The 19808-nt window shown below is 47.8% G+C and overlaps 1 protein-coding gene and 1 pseudogene across 4 annotated transcripts in view; both read right to left on the bottom strand.

Annotated features, from left to right (window-relative positions):
- Positions 1–11441, bottom strand: part of LOC114638085 (H-2 class I histocompatibility antigen, L-D alpha chain-like) — a 52687-nt gene extending 41246 nt beyond the window's left edge. Inside the window, exons 1-7 of one of the 4 annotated variants that reach the window (XM_028786446.1) lie at positions 11366–11441; positions 10973–11242; positions 10509–10784; positions 8708–8983; positions 8473–8589; positions 8262–8294; positions 6902–7931 (exon numbers count right to left, since the gene is read on the bottom strand). In XM_028786446.1, coding sequence (XP_028642279.1) covers positions 7900–7931; positions 8262–8294; positions 8473–8589; positions 8708–8983; positions 10509–10784; positions 10973–11242; positions 11366–11438 — 1077 coding nt within the window. In that variant the 5' untranslated portion in view covers positions 11439–11441 and the 3' untranslated portion in view covers positions 6902–7899. Of the gene's footprint in view, positions 1–6901; positions 7932–8040; positions 8295–8472; positions 8590–8707; positions 8984–10508; positions 10785–10972; positions 11243–11365 lie in introns of those variants that run through there. The other 3 variants (XM_028786443.1, XR_003713821.1, XM_028786444.1) reach the window with 3 other exon arrangements.
- A 3043-nt stretch (positions 11442–14484) lies between these two features.
- Positions 14485–15498, bottom strand: LOC114638072 (annotated as a pseudogene).
- Between the last annotated feature and the right edge of the window lie 4310 nt (positions 15499–19808).

Genomic DNA, 19808 nt, shown 5'->3' on the forward strand with positions numbered 1-19808 from the left:
GAGAGAGAGAGAGAGAGAGAGAGAGAGAGAGAGAGAGAGAGAGAGAGACTAGACCTGGCTTGACATTTTGAAAACCAAAGCCTAACCTCTGACTAATGCCGTCAAACAAAGCCACATTACTCTAACAAGGCCACACCTCCTATACCCTTGTCAAGTAGTGCTATTCCTTGATGATCAAGATTTCAATACATGAGCCTAGGGGAGGGGCTTTCAGATTTAAATCACAACAGTCCACTTCCAGGTCCCCATAGGCCTGTAGCAATATCATAAGGCAAAAGTGCATTCAGCCCAACCTTAAAATTCTCCATAGTCTAATAGCATATAATAATCTCAGCACATTATAAACTTCAAATTCTAAATCTCCTCTGAGACCCATGTAATCCCTAAGTTGTAACCCCTTGTAAAATTAAAATAAAAAAGCAAAGAAATAACATTCTTCCCCCACACCATGACACAGGGTCAGCCCATGAACAAAGCAGCCATGGTGCCAGAGATGGAGGTTATGGATTGGCTTGACACTATGGACTTCCACTCACCAAAGCTGACCTGGTTACAGCTGCTGCTGAAAGCCAGATCTGCCAACAGCAGAGACCAACACTGAATCCCAGATAATGCACCATTACTCAAGGCGACCAGCCAACAACCTGGTGGCAGGTTGACTATATTGGACCAGGTCCTTCATGGAAAGGACAACACTTGGTACTTACTGGAGTAGATTCTTATTCTGACTATGGATTTGTCTTTCCTGAACGTGATGCTTCTGCTGAAACCACCATCAGTGAACTTACAGAATGTCTTATCCACCATCATGCTATTCCACACAGAGTTCCATGTGGTATTCTGACCAAGGAACTCACTTCACAGCAGAAGTGTGACAGTGGGCCTATGGTCATGGAGTCCTCTAGTCTTACCATGGTCTCCACCAACCTGAGGCAAATGGCTTCATAGAAAGATGAAGTGACTATCTGAAGACACAATTACACTGCTAATTAGGTGATAGCAGCCTGCAGGGCTGAGTCATGAATAGTGGGACTTTCTTGGACCTGCCAGTGGATGAATAAATATAGAGAGACATTATTATTATTGTTTATAAAAGCTTAGATGCTTAACTTGGCCGACTTTCAGCTGTTCTAACGTGACAAATACTGGCCTATGTCCCCCCACGTGACCTGTTCTTTACCTCTCTCTCTCTCACACACACACAGACCTGGTACATGTCCTTCACCATGTCAAGCTGTTGAATCCTCTTGCCTCTGATCCTTCTCCCAGAGAACCTCTCTCAGCCCTGAAGTCCCACCCTTACTCTCCTGTCTAGACATAGCCATCAGGCTAAGCAAGGGATGGCAGTGTTAGGAGGGGTGAGTGATGTAGATCACCAAGGTGAAATCAGATTGCCTCTCCACAATGGGGGTAAGAAGGATCATGTCTGGAGTGCAGGAGATCCTTTAGGGCCTCTCTTAGTACTAGCATGTCCTGTGATTAAATTCAATGAGAATCTACAACAGCCTAATCCAGGCAGGATGACAAAGGGCACAGACCCTTCAGGAATGGTGGTATGGTCAGTCCTCCAAGAAAAGTGACAAGACCTGCTGAGGTCCTTGCTGAAAGAGAGGAAATGCAGAATGGGTAGTAGAGGAAGGTAGTTATAAATATCAGTCAGGAAAGCAGGAGATCTGTCCCCGGACACTGAAGAGGACAGACACATGAAGCAGAGGAGCAGTAACTAACCACATGGCAGAAAATAGTGTCAAATAAATGGGATTATATATTATGACATAGACAGGGAATGAGCCAAAAGTACTTGTTTGATCAAGGCCTCAGAGTCCTTATTTCTCTAAATAAACAGTCCTTGTGGAACAGATGTGGTTACCTGCTAAAGCCACTTCACTAGTTGCAGAAATGAGGATTATAAGTGACACAAGCATTTCTGTTATATTTGGTTAAGAGTGTATTTGTAGAGATATTGCATTATCTTCTCTATTTCTTTATCATACAATGTAGCATCTATTAAGAGAGTTATCAATGGTTTTCATATTTAAATTTGAGATGCTAAAAGAATCTCCCTCAAAGGACATTGCCACTTTTTCTAAATTTATAATGCATTTGTGATTGTAAAAGTGATAATTATCTCAGGTTTCAATACTATTATGACCTGGTTATTGATTTCATTTGGAAGTTAATCATGACACAAGGAGACATGATTGTGTGCCAAGTTGTATATCATGAAATTAATAAATGATGTTTTTTCTTTAACCCAGCTTGCTCCCAAATAATTGACACAGAGAGACTATGGATTATTCAATGAGCTTTAAAGCAGCCAGGGATTTTCCCTTCAACTCCAAATCATCTGTTTTTCAGTTTTCACGTGTACTTATGATCTTCCAGCTGAAATAAAACTTCTGAGTGAGATTACACCTCAGGCTCCTCCCATCATTGTTACTCAACAGCATTCTCTCCAGTCATGGTGACATAGACACACACACATATACAGACACACACACAGACACAGACACAGACACACACAGACACACACACACAGACACACACATAGACACACACACACACACACCCCACGTATGATCCTGGCACTTGGTATGCTGAGGTGAGGCAGGAGGATCAAGAATTCAAGGTTGGGACTGGAGGGATGACTCAGAGTTGAGAGCATTACCTGCTCTTCCATAGGTCCTGAGCTGAATTCTCAGAAATCATGCAGTGGCTCACAGCCTTCTATGATGAGACTCTGGCGCCCTCCACTGGTGGGCAGGCATACATGCAGGCAGAACATTACCTAATAATGTAATGTTATGACCTCCAATACTGGTCAGGGATCTTTTTCTTTACATAAATCTTATTTATCTCCATTTCTTTTTGATCTTTTAAAAATGTTTTATATATGTGAGTGATTTACCTCCACATATGTCTGTGCACCACATACATGGAGTACCCCACTCAGCCAGACGACAGTGTCCTATCCCCTCTGAGACTGGAGTTACAAGTGGGTGAGAGCTGAAAACTCAACCCACATCCTCTAGAACAACAGTAATTATTCTTCACCTCTGAACAATCTCTGTAGCCCCATAATTTTACTCAGAAGTGACACCATCTTTATTTTTATGCTTGGCTGTCTGTGATTCTTTTCTCTGCAGCCACAGGGCCTCACTCAGGCTTGAGTCACCTAACTACCCTGCAGAGAAGGTTTTAATAGGAGAAACCCTGGGTTCCTCAGGGTCACAGAGTCCAAGAGAAAGAGCTTCCTAATCTGTCCCCACATAGCTCAGTCTACCCAAACTTCTGCTGTCTTCCAGCACCAATGCAGCATTGGTAACATAACCCACACATGGAATATTCCAGATGCCCTGTGTAGGCTTATATTTTCCAAAACCTACTTTAATTAGATTACTTAAATATTTTAACCTCTCTTCTAGCTCACTACCCACCAGAGACAGTAGAAAGGAAAGGTTAATAGGGCAAAGGAAGATGTGGACCAGTTTTGAGATGGTTCTTTGTGGTCAGTTCAATCTGTGTTTTCAGGATATCTATAGTTGAGTTCACAAAAATCAGCAATGGCAGTTCAATCCAGAAGAAACTCTGAGGCTCTACCAATCAGCCTGAGTCTGCAGAAGCAGGAAGAAGCTGCAGGAACACCAACAGAAGTTCTTTGGCTCGTTTCTCTACAAAATCATGACAAAGAAGCCAAGAAAGCAAAGCTAACCAATGTCAGAGCATCGTCAGTGAAGACCAGCGAAGCCCAATGAAGACCAGCAAAGAGCAGCAAGGTGAATCAATGCCGCACAGCAGTATCCATAGTCTGTTGGGTTAAATTTATACCCTTTCCAAACATCACGTGTTCTCTCAAACTCTAGCAAAACATCACATGCCCGTTTTGCAGGCAGCTTCCAGAAAAACATCACGTGTCTGCTTCAGCAAAACATCCTCTCATAAGACAGTTTCCAGAAAAACATCACATGACTCAACTGAGTGTCCAAAGAAACAATAAATTTCTACTTCAGGCCTGGTTCTTTTAGATTAGGTCCTTGGATCAGCTGGCTGCACCACCAAAGTGCTTCTTGTATGCCAACTTTGTCTGTTTTTACCAGATAGTCTCTAATTCCATCTTTATTCCGAAGCTTTAGTATGGTCCTTTGAAATATCAGGAAGCCCTTGTTGGCTAGCTGGTTTTCAAACATTGGGAACATGGTACAGTGACTAGAGTGCCCATCTTGTACATCACAGGCCCTGGGTCTGATTTCTCAATATTTCAAAAAGAGAGTGGTGGCACCCATGCCGGGATGGTGAGGTGACTCAGGTAGAGGTACTTGCCAGCAAGTCTGACCACCTGAATTCAGTCCCCCAGAACCCACATGGAAAGAGAGAACTGGATCCCCAAGGTTGTCTTCTGACTTGCCCTCTCCCAACACACATACCACAGCTGGGGAGTGCCTTCATTTGTACACCATACACATAAAGCAAAAGTCTAAAAACATAACATAGAAAATGGTTTAAAATCTTTGTTGATTGTCTTTGCATGGGTTGTCCTTCAATCCTCCTGGCTGATTCTTATAATAATATGGGTATTGGACACAGAAAAATTCACCCACTGGAAAGTGTGGAGGCAAACTAGACACAATAAATATATACTTGTCCTTATACATACTTACATGTCTTTATACATATGTACTTCCATGTCCTTCAACATGAAACCATCATGGTTCCATTTTTATTTTTATTGCACCTATTTAATAATTATGTGTAGCGATGTCCATGTCATGATGTGAGTATGAAGCTCAGAGGATAACTTACAGGAGTCAGGTCTCTCCATTCACCATATAGCTTCCAAAGAACAAACTCGGGAGCCAAGCTTGGTGGCAAGAACCTTTTCAGTCTGTGCCATCTTGACAGTCCCCTTGGAGACCATTGGGTTTGAACATATCCTTTGTAAAGTTCCTTCTTCCCTGGACTTGGCACATACAAGAGGTGCCCACCATCACATTAGAAAAGGCGGTTCCTGGACAGATAGGTACCAGCATTGCCTTTTGACTCTGGAGAACCTTCTTGCCCACATCCCACTTGTTACAGTCTCAATCAACTGTGAGAGGCCAAATCTTTTAAATTCAGACTCTATTTTAGAGAACTTGAACTCAGGCAAACTAACATGCTAGCAGCTGGCATTAGTTCCAAGTTACCTCAAGACAAAACCTGAGCCTAGCTCCAGTCTCTAGGCTAACCCCCAACAAACCTGCACCCCCAGGTTTCAAGCCCATCCCAAGTTTAACAATCACCAATGCAGAGGGAAGCAGAAATTAAATTTGTCCTGCTTCAGCCTGCAGTCTTGGTGAAACATCACAGGAGCTGTCCACAGTGACAACACCTCTCCAGTCCCCTCCAGTCCCCAGCAGCCCCACAGAAATGACACCTCAGCAAATCCCAGCTTCATCTGGCTAACCCATTGCCCCAATGCTGGGAGGAAAGGGGGTGAAAAAAGTTATAATATTAGTTAATTTAAGTGGTTACAGGCCTATGAGCAGGACTTTGGAGTCCTGCAATACAGAGTCATCCACAATGCAGAGCAACAAGAGGCTTATAAACAGGACTTTAAGACAGACCGTGCTGAATACCACATCCTGCATGCCCAAGTCAGGGCTGCAAGCCACAGGTTCACTGAGCTGGGAAGGGAGATTAAGAGACTTCAGAGAGTTAACACCAGAACAGAAGTCGCTAAAAGATAAGATAGTCCAGGAGTATAAAGGGCCCAGTGGGCAGTACCCAAGTTACAGGAGAAAGAAACATTACTGCTCTTGAAATGGAAACTTCTGGTTTCTTCAGAAAGTCAGTTATGTCAAACTGATGTTTTCTGAAGTAGACACACGTGAAAGGACACTGGATGTTTAGAAGGAATATGAATAAAACCCAGCAGACAGTAGCCGAGGCTGCATGGTATTGGTAAACTTTACCATTGTTTATTGGTCATCATTTCTCGTGACTCCATAGAGAGAAATGCACCAAAATCCTTCTGGTGATGTTCTGGCAGCTTCTTGCTGCTTCAGCAGACTTGGACTGATTGGCAGAGTGAAGTGGAAGTTTCTGGATATGTCTGCTGATACAGACGCAAGTGGAATTTTGCTAAGACAGACTCACATGGTGTTTTCCTGAGGCAAGACTCATGTAAAGCAAGAGTCCTGTGTGGACACATGATGTTTGAGGGAGTATAAATAAGACACAACAGACAGTGATGGCTGGCTTGCACAGCTGACTTTGAAATGCTTTATTGGTCTCAAATCTTCATCTGCCCTGATCTTCACTTCCTTGAGAGAGTCATGGGAGAGAACACCTTCTGGAATCCTTGGTAGTCCTGGTATCTCCTGCATACTTGAGCTGATTCAGTGGAGGCCTGGCTGTTTCTCCTGGGTTGTGCCACAGCTGATGATTTGTGTCTGCTATCCTGACACTACTGACCTGGACTGCTGGTATCCTGTCAATTGGAGATTGAAATTTCCCCAAAGAACTACTTCTAAACAGCAAACAGATGAGCCTCCCGGCTTCCTCAGGTTTGACCTGCTGTTGCTGATTCTTGTGAACTGAACTGCTGATATCCTGACAACACACTCTGGATTTGCTCCAAAGACTCATTTCTAAAGATTTATTTTTTTATTTATATGAGTACACTGCAGCTGTCTTCAGACACATACCAGAATATGATGTCGAATCACATTACAGATGGTTATGAGCCACCATGTGGTTGCTGGGAATTGAACTCAGGATCTCTGGCAGAGCAGTCAGTGCTCTTAACCACTGAGCCATCTCCCCAGTCCAAAAGACCCATTTCTAAACAGCTCTGCTTTCCTCCTATCCTAAAAACATTTCTGTTCCACTACTTCTGGTGGGCGCTAGGCTAGAAGGGAGATAGAGCATTGAAGAATTTTTATTAAAAATAGGTTTTGAAAAATCTAAACCAATAATCTCAGCTGTAGATGTGCTCCTGAGAGATGAACAGACAGATCACACCAGACACCTGAGAACCCTGGAAAAGGCGCTGGAAAGAAAAAGAAGAAACCACAACAGTAGCATGGCTACAGGGAGTGCCCAGGGCAGCTTCAAGACTGCATCATTAGTAGGTAGCTAAAACAAATAGGTAGGAGGAAATGTAGTGTGACTTATCTTGTGCACCTGGCACATCGAAGGATCCCCACTGTGGTGTCTGATCTTTATCCCTGGAGACACAGAATCCTGGGAACAGAACCAGGCTCAGGGTCTGAGGTATAGGATGTGATCTGTGTGTTCATCTCTCATCCCTGTGTCCTTGTGATCACAGACTCTCAGCATGTGCTTCATAGTGATGGAGAGAGCAGAGCCCTGAGGTGACACAGCCCAGGAGTGACCCATCAAAAATAACTGAGTCCACCTGACCACAGCCCTGTTCACATTCAGCTGCCACAGCCTCATCCTGTCACAACAGATACACACAACTTAGTGACACAGATTCTAGAAGGTTCTCCATCTGCCATTAATTTCTTCGAAAATACTCTAAGTATTCTCAGTCCATGAAATTAACAAGCAATCAACCCTCAGGTCAAGATGTTAACAATCAAGTTCACATTCAGATTCTTATTCTCAGTGTGGAAGTGAGGAGCTGCAGCTCAGGGCAGCATGGAGCTGACAGGATGCAGATGTCCCCCAGTGTTTGGCTGGACCAGGAAGGTTGGCTGTGGAAGGGAGCACAGGCAGTGCAGGGACAGGGTCCTGGTGTGCAGGGCAGGCTGAGCTCCACAGTTCTTCACATTGAGTCCATAGGATCACAGGGAACAGCAGACACTGTTGTCTAAAGAGAACTCAGGGCTCTGGACATCACAGGAGGGATCTGAACACACTGTCTGTCACTCAGTCCACTCCGGGCTGCTGTCTTCATGTTAGAGAATGAGAGTCATGAACAATCACTGTGAATAAAACATTCCAACAACCCAAAAGCTCACTGGGGATTCTGGGAGTCCCTGAAACTCAATCATGTCTACATAACCTCTCTCCAACCAAGCCCCAGAGTGTCACCTTTACAATCTGGGAGAGACATATCGGAGCTCTGGGAGCTGTCCCTGCCTACGGTCAAACAAAACAAATGTATATGTATATGTATGTGTATGTATTCATATCAAGGTAAAAATGAGACCTCCAAAAGATTTCTGTGGAGGAGCTATTATGGATTCCCAGAGCTCCCATCATCTTCAGTTTCACTCCAATGGCCGCAGGACAATCCCGACCCCCACACTAACCTGGAGCTGGAGCATAGTCTCCTCCTCGTCCATCTGTGAGAAGAAAAGCTGTGAGAGTTCAAGGAAGATCTTGACACTAGAAGTTTCCAGAACTGACAGCAGACCCAGTTGGAGACAGTAGCAAAGCAGGGTGTGGATGTGTTTCCCATTGATGAGCAGAGCACATTTCTAAAGGAGGCTGAGAGAAAACTCAGACCCTGCCCTTTCCTACCTGTGTTTCTCCTTCTTATCATTACAAAAGCCAACACAGCTCCAATGATGGCCACAGCTCCAAGGACAGCCAAAACAGCAATGATCACCATGTTAGAGTCAGTGGATGGAGGAGGCTCTGGGAAGGTCAGGTACAGGTGAGGGTCATGACCCCAGCTCTCAGCCCTGACCAGCTCAGGGTCTACAGAAGGCTCCAACTTTCCCTGACTCCATCCCTGTACCCACACCCTCCTTACCCCATCTCAGGGTGAGTGGCTGAGACAGCCCCTCATGTTGCACATGGCAAGTGTAATCCTGCTCCTTCCCAAGAGGCACCACCACAGATGCCCACTTCTGGAAGGTTCCATCCCCTGAAGGCCTGGTCTGCACAAGCTCCATGTCCTGGGTCAGTTCCTCCCCGTTCAACTGCCAGGTCAGGGTGATGTCAGCAGGGTAGAAGCCCAGGGCCCAGCACCTCAGGGTGACATCACCTTCTTGTCTGGGGTGATGGGTCACATGTGCCTTTGGGGGATCTGTGTGGAAGATTTAAGAAATCCCACAATTAACAAGACAAACTGAAATCAGTGATGACACTGAATTATGTGTCTGTTTGAAGACTTCAACTGTCATCGCACTAGTGACCTGCATGTAGAGCTAGTCCCCTCAGGATAGAACTGCACATATCCCCTGGGGACTCAGAAGCTAAGAGGGAATCCACATGAGCCAATGGGTCAACATGGCCTTCCTTATGTGATATTCTATAGCATGAGACACGCGGTCAAAGAATGGCAGATGGAATGGAAAATAAGTAATTTAACATGTGTTTGAGTTCATATCTATATTAGAAATTAGGGCCATATGCTACTGGAAGGGTGCCACCACTGAGAGTCAACCACTGTTGTCGTTTGGCTTACCAGTATAACTGTCAGTTCAAGTGAGCAGCCATCACAAAGTGTGTAGCAGAAATATGGTGATCCTCTGACACTCAGCCAGAAAAAATGACTCCCAGACCCTGCCTCTGGGATGACAACATACTGGTATGTTACACAGGATTCCTGGAGTGTACTGTTGACCCCAGTGCAGCACTCACTGGAACACAGGGTGTGTGGATCTTCCCTCTCCTCCAGCCCTGGATTGCAGAAGACCCTGTCTCTCAGAAAGTCCCATTTCTTTTCACTAGGGGGAGCACTGTAACTTGTGGGTGCAGAGGAAGAGCAGGAGGCTTCTGAATGTTCAGTTCTGACAGGAAGCGGTCTAAGTTCACATGAATCTCTCCTTTAATGAGAACCCTGATTTAACTTGTCTAATTATCCAGGTTAGCAGTCTCCCCTGGCACCTGTGGAGACTGATAGAAATGATAATACAAGGGCATGGAGAAACAGGATCACTCCAGTGCAGACAAAAACTGACTAGAAGCAAAATAATGCCTTCAAAAAAAAAAATAAAGAAAAAAGAAAGTAAGAAAGAAAGAAAAGGAAAAACAAAAGAGAAAAAGAAAAAGAAATCCCACAACTTAGTATTCCATTAGGGTATCCCATAAGGGCTCATGTGACCATTCATCACTGTAGGAATAGATAGAATTGGAAAGTCGAAGAGATGCAAACCCCAGAGACAGAGAGGGATCTTTGAGAATGTATTCTTTGGAAAGTTCTAGAAACTGGGAGAACCAGCACAGTGTAGGGACTCCATGTTTCCCATTAGGTAAAGGAGATTTCCAGTTCTTAGGTGTAAGGGCTGACACACTCAGCTACACAGGTGTCAGTGTTCACAGACAGTGGGTGAGGGCAGATAACCTGGGAGAGGCCATGGCTGACAGCAGGGAGCCCCTGCTGTTCTGTCAGGAAATTCTCTCCTTCCCTCCTGAGACAGACTGGGAACTGTCCAGGGAGAAGGCTGACCCTGGGAGAGTCAGTGCAGTCACTGTGATGAGGATCAGGAGACCCAGGGACACTCTCTCCCCTCTGAGACAGGGGCATCACCCCAGCTGAGGGTTTCTTCTTCCCCAGGACTGAGCCCCAGCCCGAGGGCAGAGGGAGGAGCTGCCCGCGGCCCCTGCACCTGAGCGCAGCAGCGTCTCCTTCCCGAGCTCCAGGTGTCTGCGGAGCCACTCCACGCACGTGCCCTCCAGGTAGGCCCTGTCTCTCTCTGCAGCACCATCCTGCTCCCACTTGCGTCGGGTGATCTGCGCCGCCATGTCCGCCGCCGTCCACGTCTTCAGGTCTTCGTTCAGGGCGATGTAATCGCGGCCGTCGTAGGCGAACTGTGTGTACCCGCGGAGGAGGCTCCCGTCCGACCCCACGTCACAGCCGTACATCCGCTGGATGGTGTGAGAGCCTGCGGGACCCCGCGGTCAGCCCCGCCCACCCGCCCCGGCCCCGCCCACCCGCGGACTTCTCCAAACTGAAAGGGAAACCGGTCCCGGGTCGGTTCTGCCCCCGAACCTCGGACTTGGGACCCGGGACGTCTCCGGCCCCTGTGTCGGGACGTGGAGGGGTCGTGACCTCCGACCCGGGGTCACTCACCGCCCTCGCTCTGGTTGTAGTAGCCGAGCAGGGTCCTCAGGCTCACTCGGAAAGTCTGCTCGTTGCTCTTGGCTCTCTGTGTGTTCCGCTCCCAATACTCCGGCCCCTCCTGCTCCATCCACAGCGCCCGCGGCTCGTATCTCGGATTCTCCGCGTTGCTGTCGAAGCGCACGAACTGCGTGTCGTCCACGTAGCCGACTTCCATGTACCGGGGCTCCCCGAGGCCGGGCCGGGACACGGCGGTGTGGAAATACCGCATCGAGTGTGAGCCTGGGGGCGGCGCGCGCTGAGACCCCGACCTCCTCCCGGGACCCCGACGCGGGGACGCGGCTTCCTCGGTGCCGCCCCCGCCCCTCCCCGCAGAGCCCGTTTCCCTCCCGACCCCGCACTCACCCGCGCGGGTCTGGGTCGAAGCCAGGGCGGCCGCCAGCAGCAGGAGCAGCGTGCGCGGCGCCATCGCCCACATCTCGGGTCCGGGAAGTCTGAGTCCCTCGGGCTGCGTGGACTTTATAACCAGTGCCCGCGGCGACACTGATTGGTTCCCCAGGATCGCGTCACCCAATGGGGGTGAGAACTGCCAGCGCGTCATCAGTGTCCGGGCAGAAGGACCTGACACAGGAGCAGAAGTGAAACTGGGGAGATGGGGAATCCCCAGCCCTGGGCTTCCCCACCCCTGACCTCACCGCCTGGAGACTAAGACTTTGCCTGAACCCTGTGCTGTGGACAGAGCGCTGTTTGTCATGGTGTCTCCGAGTTCTGACCCAGGAGCTGTCAGGACACCAGGAGAGACCTGCAGGTCAGACTCTCTGTGTCCTCTCCTCCACCCTTCCTCTTCCTTCTTCTCTTCAGAAGTCAGACCCTGGAATCTTCTAGAAGAAAAGCCACTTCCAGGAATACAAAAGCGACACAAATGGTTGAGGTTGCAGTGGAGAGATGCTTCTCCTTAAAGCAGAGACTCGCTTGTCTTCAAGCCCCACACGGGCCCCACAGAGACCAGGCTCTGTGTTCACCTGCAGTGGGCGGCTCACACTGACAAGCCTGACTGTAAAGAGGAGACATTGCCTCTTCCCTCAGCATCTGCCTTATTACCCCTGTGCTGAGACTCAGACTCCTCAAGTTTCTTCCCAGATGAAGCATCTGTAGCCCCAGATAAGCATGAGTTTTATTTACAAGATCTTTATTCTCGCTGTGCAGTGGTGGCGCACACCTTTAATCCCAGCACTTGGGAGGCAGAGGCAGGCGGATTTCTGAGTTCGAGGCCAGCCTGGTCTACAAAGTGAGTTCCAGGACAGCCAGGGCTCCACAGAGATACCCTGTCTCGTTAAAAACAAAACAAAACAAAACTTCATTCTCAATCCTGAGATTGTTCATGTGGACCTGGGTCATTTTCTCTGCACTTAGACCCCCTTGTCCACTGGGAAGAGGGTTGGTATCAAAGGGAACATAAATTTTATGAATCACCCCATTCTCCATGTTTTGTTCCAATATTCTCCAATGTTTATCTAAACGTTGTGAATGGTAGGGTGGTTTATCTGTAGTGTGGGATGTTCCGAGCACCCCCATTTTTAACTTACAGGACCAATAGGTCAATCCTCCACAGGTGTTAACGTGCTTAAGGCATGATGGTCTGACTGTCAAGGAAAACAAGAAAAGGAATCAGCACTGGATGTGGCATTTGGTGTATAGGAATCATAATGGGTTCTGACATCCTGCTAGTGAGCAGTCTCCAGTCCTGATTATCTGGTTCTTCCCATGATCTGTTCCCATGACACAAAACAAGGAAAGCATAGTGTTAGGAGGAGAGGGGGTAACACAACATGGTGCTAATGAGGGTAAAAGCAGCCATGAGAATGACAGAGACAGAGCCTTGTGTGGGTTTGAGGGGTGGGGGTGGGAAGCAGCTGCATCGAGCTGTGTCAATGAGGACATGAGTGTCCTTCCAGGTGATCTGGTTGTGTGCCCTCAGGTGCCTGCATGGTCTCCTCTTTGTTTTCTCTGTGATCCCCAGGCATGACCTCTTTCTGACTGGAGGGGTCCCGTCAGACATTGCAGGCTGGTCCCCAGACAGGGTGAGGTTGATCCTCTGGAAAGATACAAACAAATCCCCTTCATGTAGTTGATAGTTAACCTGACTTCCTCCAACACCTGTCAAATGGGTCCTTCTGTCTGACTGGCATGGGTGGTAAAGGTGGTGGTTGACTCCAGTGACAGACAATGGGAGGTTTGCCTTGTTTGGCATAGATGTTGAACCCGTTCAGTGTGAATAATGCCAGGTTTAATTCAGTATTTGGTGGTAGGTAGCCTTGTGTTTAATTAGTTATTTTTTTTAAGTATTTGATTTGTTCTTTCAATGACAGCTTAGCTGTGAGGGTTGCGAGGGATACCAGTATGGTGGACAATTTTCCAAGACTTGCAGAAACTGTAGAATTGATGGCTGTTGAATGAATGCAGGTCCAGTATCAGCTTTGATATGAAGAGGGACCCCCATAATAGCAAAATTGGAGAACATGTGATTAATTAGGTTTTTAAATGGGAATGGGTATCAACAGTAACAAATACAAATTTTTGTGTATAGTGATGGGATGTGGGTGACATCATTCTTGTAAGAGGGCATTATTAGCCTTAGGGCTCTGGGGTTGGTGCCCAATTGTAGTATAGCAAGGGTATGAATTAGGGAGGCACGGGAGGAGCAAGTTCTGAGGGTGTATTTGAGGTATTTTATGGGGGCATTGGGGAATTTGAGATGTAGTCCTTTCAGGTTAATATGGGTTAGTTGATGGGAATTCTTATCAGTGAGGGGTGACAGAGTAAAGGCCCCAGTTGTGACAATCTTACCGGCTGATGTGTTGCCATCAGAGAGGGATCTGGAAGGGATGAGTGTGACTACACATGGCTGACTAAAAATATGATATGTTCTAGTTTAAAATATTTTTGAAATCTTAATAGTTGGGAAAAAGAGTCACCACCAGGTCTGACATAAGAGCAGGCTAGTCACGGGTTTAAGCTGACCGTATAAGTGCTGTCTGAACGTAGACTAGCTGGTTCTCTTAGATATGTTAAAACCAGGAAGATGGAATACAGTTCTTTAAACCGGGGAGACTTATCTGTGAGGGGGAAAAATGTGACTCAGAGCCAGTGTCTCTTTGGCACACTGTGTAGAGAGCATCCTGTGGCTCTCTATCTGTAAACGCTGTGGGCCTTGGGATAGCAGACCAAAAGAACAGTGGAGGAGGAAGCCACCTAAAGACTGGTGGGGCTGCAGGAATTTATCTTTGGGGTAATGGTTGTCTGTCTGTACTGGGAAGCCAATGAGGCTATTAGCAAAAGAAGTGTGGTTTCTTAGGAGCCATTGGATGTCTGAGATGCGGAAGGGAAAACAGTTACACCAGGTTCTTTTTTTTTTTTTTTTTTTTTTTTTTGACAGATGAGTCTTTTAATAGAAAAACAAAACAACTCCCCCCCCTCAAAAAAAATCAAAAGCCACACGTGCAACGGTAGCAACACACATTTCTTCACTCCAGCACGCTCTGAGTTTCAATTCTTCGCCTTGGGAGGGGCCTGTACACACCTACGACCACAGCGTGGTCTCGCTCATAAGGCTCCAGTGTCAGCTGCTCCTGGGGCTTCATGTTCTCGTGCTGCATCTTCTTCACTTCGGATGCAAACACAGCTTCTGCTGAGGCTGTGGAGTCAATGCAGTTGGCCTTAATGGAAATCACAAAGTGTCCTCCATTCCGCAGGAAGGTGTGGGCATTCAGGGCCACAATCCGGGTTTGGTCTGGCTGGGCCACATCGGCAAAGATGACATCCACCATTGCAATAAGCATGCGGTATTTGTGTGGGTGCCGAGCGTCTTCAATCACAGGGATGATGTTGGTCCTCTTCTTGGCTAAGTTGATGAGGTCACGTCCAGAGCGGTGGGAGAACTCAACTGCGTAGACCAGACCATCCGGGCCGACAATATCAGAGACATGGGAGACGGTGGTGCCTGAGGATGCCCCAAGGTAGAGCACCTTGGCCCCCGGCTTGATGTGGATCTGGTCTACACTGCCCAGGATTGCTGCTGCCAGCTTGAAGCGGAAGGGGTTCCAGGCTCAGTACTCAATTTTGTCATCTCCTTCTGAAATAGAGACTCTCTTTTCTCCGTACACAGATTCTCCAGGGACCAGGTTCTTTGTGACAAGGGCATCCTACTTTCCGCGACAGATAAAGACGCCTTCGTGTCGATGCGGCTCCACCATCACATTCTTCCCTGACTGGTTTCCTCTCTTGCCTCCCCGGCCACCACCTCGACCACGGCCTCCTCCAGACTGGAAGCTTCCACCTCGTCCACCTCGTCCACCTCCACCTCCTCGTCCCCTGAAGCCGCCACCTCCTCCACCTCGACATCGACCTCCACCGCCAAAGCCTCCTCGGCCTCCTCAGCCTCCTCCTCTACCTCCTCTGTCACCAAAGCCACCTCTGCCAGCAAAGCCACCCCCATGGGGGCTGAAACCTGGTGGCGCGACTCCGGCAACCTGCTGCATACCCGGCTCCACGAGTCTCAGGCTTTCTACACCAGGTTCTTTACCTATAATTTTTAAGGTACGCTCCCTTCCTGTCCTTATAGTGGATAAAGTTTCAACCACGGTTAGTAGTGCAGGCACTACCCCTGTTGGAGCATGGAGCCATTCTAGGATCCCCTGAGGTTGATGTAAGGCTCCAACCACTGTGGGGGAAGAACTGAATGTAAAGACCTGGATTGGGTGTTGTGGATCATAACATGCCAGGTGTTTCTAACGTAGGGTTTAATAGAACAAAGGGTCCATCTGGCTGCTGCTGTCAGAAAGAGAGGAGAGAAGGGGGTCCTTGTCACCCTTAGGTAAATCAAATAGAGGCTGTGATTGCCTGGTTGGTATGGTGAGCCAAGACCTAAACCAATTAATATTGCCTAGGAAGCTTTGAAGGGTATTTAGGGTTAATACATTGGGGAAGTCACACAGAGGTGTTGCTGGCCAGACTGAGGGTATGCTGATTTCTCTCTCTAGGAATGTGAGGGGTCAAATAAGTTCAATCTTTCATTTTTAAAGGTTTATTCTATTTTATGTATATGAGTACACTGTAGCTCTCTTGAGAGACACCAGAATAGAGTTTTGGATCTCATGACGTATGGGTTTTTAGCCTCCATATGGTTGCTGGGAATTGAAGTCAGAACCTCTGAAAGAGCAGTCAGTGCTCAGAACTGCTGAGCCATCTCTCCAGCCAGAACAAGTTGAATCTTAACTTTCAATAATAGAAAGCCTCTTTCTGTTAGGGCTTTTATGGCTTGTTGTTTAAGATTCTCTGAGGATAGGTTTTGATTTTGCCTTTTAGCTTGTCATATTAACAGGTCATCCAAGTAATGAAATATACAGAGGCCTGAGTTAGAAGGGAGTTTTAATGCACCAGCTACAGCTTCTTAACAAATGGTGGGGCTGTTAGCCATAGTTGCAGGAGTTCCCTCCACTCAACCCTATCAGCTGGTCCTGAGGTATTGACTTTAGGTACTGAGAAGGCACATAGGGGTTTAAATGGTCCCAGGTCTGGAGTGTACATAAACAGACCTGCTTAAAGCAGCCAGCATGGAGTAAGGCTTACTAAATTCCTGTGGAGAAATTACACTGGCGGAACAATTGGTATGAGGCAGTGGACTCATTTCCTCACAGGGAGAAGTGGGATACACATGACGACGTAAATATATTGTGTCCATTTTTTCTTTCCCAGAGCTGTTCCCAGTGTTTGTGAGATGACAGAGCTGCTCTGGCTGGGGTTTGGGGAGGTGCTGTAGATGTAAGCATTTCTGCTCAGATGGAAGGGTGTCTTGGGACTTGGAAGTCCAAGAACTACACAGCTCTGAGATGAGACAGTGTCCCAGTGGAAGGGCATCCTGAGACACAGGGGCCCAGGATCCACACAACTCTGAGAGGAAGCCTCCTCAGCAGAGGCATTGAAGCTCCCAGGAGAGGGTCTCCCCAGTTGAGCTGAGGATCTCAGGAGCCTCAGCCCAGCTCCTTCTCTTCCCTTCTCTTCATTGCTGCTTTTCTTTTGGCTTCTTCTGATTAGAGAGAGAGAAAGTCACACCAGGCAGCAAATCTCATGAAAGAGATTTATTGGAGGATTTAGGATGTGGAGGGACGAAACCAGAGCCTTTGCTCCCAGGTGTAGGCAGCAGGGAACTGGACAAAGGGTGGGGCTTATGTAGGATTTCTGAGGGGGCAGAGCTGATGGCAGAGATTTCCAGACTGAGAATTGATGGGATTTCAGGTCCTCAGTTTGGGGTAGCTCAGGGATTTCTGGGTTTTCCTGTTCAGGGATTAGTGGCGTTTTTTTCACCCCCTTTTCCCTGGCATCAGGCCCATGGGTTGGAGTGGGAAGTCCTTCCCAGATGCAGCTGGCTTTTGCTGAGGCGCCATCTCTAGACCTTCAAAGTCATCTCTTAACTTTCAAAGGCAAGCAAACATGTCCATAGGCTTTAGAAGGGCCCCGTGATGAGTTTCCTTTTCCAGATCTGTTCTTGGAATGATGATGCTGGGACTAGTTATTCATTAATAAATGCCTAGGCCATAAGCTTTGGCTCATTCCCTGACTAGGTTTATCTGAGTCAGGGTTTCTATTTCTGCACAAACATCATGACCAAGAAGCAAGTTGGGGAGGAAATGGTTCATTCAGCTTACACTTCCACATTGCTGTTCATCACCAAAGGACGTCAAGACAGGAACTCACACAGGGCAGGAACCTGGAGGCAGGAGCTGATGCAGAGGCCATGGAGGGGTGTTGCTTACTGGTTTGCTTCCCCTGGCTTGCTCAGCTTGCTTTCCTATAGAAAGCCAGGACTACCAGCCCAGGGATGGCACCACCCACATTACCCCACCCCGCTTGATCACTAATTGTGATCAAGAAAATGCCTTACAGCTGGATCTCATGGAGGCATTTCCTCAAGGGAGGCTCCTTTCTCTGTGATAACTCCAGCTTGCGTCATGTTAACACAAAACCAGCCAGTACACCTTGAGAAAGAGGGTGTAGCATATGTATGAATGGATGCAGAGGGTCTGCCACATGCTGGCTGGCATCTTCATTCATTCATCACAGTCTGTCCAGTTGCACAGTCTGTAGGCAACAAGGCAGGTTACTCTAAGCACCAGGAAAGCCAGGCTTAAGTTTAAAGTAGTAGAGCTACTGTTTCTGGGGTGTTCTCTGGATCTTTGTAAGTGGAGGGGGATTTCTGTGCATCTACAGATGCAGGGTGAGTCTCGATGGCACCGGTGTGGTGCAGTAAGGTTCCCTGAGCATCCTGCACCTCCTTTAGAGTGTTTCCACGTCAGAGTAACCGTCAGCAAAGGTAGGGCTGATTGGAACAGCTCCCTTGAGACCCTCCTCCTAACCACACTAGGTCTTCTCCTAGCAGCCTTCAGATGAAGATGTAGGACTCTCTCCAGGCCTGCCTGGACGCTGCCATGCTCCTGCCTTGATGATAATGGACTGAACCTCTGAACCTGTAAGCCAGCCCCAATTAAATGTTGTCCTTGTAAGAGTTTCCTTGGTCATGGTGTCTATTCACAGCAGTAAAACCCTAAGACAGTTACTTACAGGAGTAGAGGGTGACTCAAAGGTAGCTCACACAACCCGGGTGAAGACTCATGACAGCTGGGACCCGGGAACTCTGAGAACCTCCTCTGGGCCGCTGGGCTGCTCAGAGTCCTCCAGAGGTGACTCTGGGAGAGGATGCTTGTGGATCGAGCCAGTTTCACTTTCTCAGAAATGTGCTTGTTTACATCAGAGTCCAGCCTTCCCCCCCCCCCTCACCTCCTGGGGGATGTCTCAATATCTCTGCTGTCCAAAAAAGCTGCAAGCTCTGGGAAGATGGTGCTTTAGACGCGAGCTGACCGCGCTTCCCTGATTCACTGCTGTTGTTACCCTCACAGCTCTGGGTAGGCTGCAATACTGATCAGGATATGTGGTTGCAGTTCCACAGATGGCCTGCAGGAGGCTCTCTCCTGGCCTCTGGAACTTGGTACTATGAGTACACCCACGTGATTTGAACAGGCCAAGGAAAACAGGGAACCACACCGCTGTCAAAAGCATACCTCTTTCATGACACCTCTGAAATTGTTACAAGACATTTGGGAAATCCTAGGTCAGAAATGACAACCTTTAAAGAATTTATCATTAAAGCCGGTCAAGGTGTTATTAAAACCTTGGTGTGGTGCCCATGCCTTTAAACCCAGCACTAGAGTGGGATGGGGACAGAGGTAGCAGGTCTTTGGAGTTCTAGGTCACCTGGGCCAACACAGGGAGTTCCAGGACAACTGGAGCTACACAGAACCTTGAAATATATATATCTCATATATAGTGGCAGAGCATTGAAAAACCCAGCTGCCATGATGACAAACAACTGCAAAGCTTGCTTGCATCTCAGTTGCTGTCAAACAACGCGGCTTAGATTCTTGCTAGTGGCCCGGGGCTCTGAGCATGTTCCCCAGGTCATTGTGAGCACAAGACAGCTCAGGACCATTCCGAAGAGCAGAGACAAGAGCACACACACACACACACACACACACACACAGACAGACACACACACGTCACCGGATGCTCCCAAGGCAGCACCCAGGATAAAGCCACTGTCAGTGAGCTTGTATCTGAGATCCAATTCTGGTGGATAATGCTCAGTTGCTGACTGCAACTGCATACTTTCCTTGTAAGCATTTGCCAGATTTGAAACAGGCTTCTGCCAGAAGGGGGTTCTGTTTAACTGGCAGGGAGCTGAAGTGAGCAGGTCTGTCCAGCCTTCGAGTGTGTAACGAAAGCGTGTAAATGAAAA

This window comes from Grammomys surdaster, unplaced genomic scaffold (genome assembly GCF_004785775.1).
Source record: "Grammomys surdaster isolate TR1022 unplaced genomic scaffold, NIH_TR_1.0 125504, whole genome shotgun sequence".
Taxonomy (NCBI): Eukaryota; Metazoa; Chordata; class Mammalia; order Rodentia; family Muridae; genus Grammomys; species Grammomys surdaster.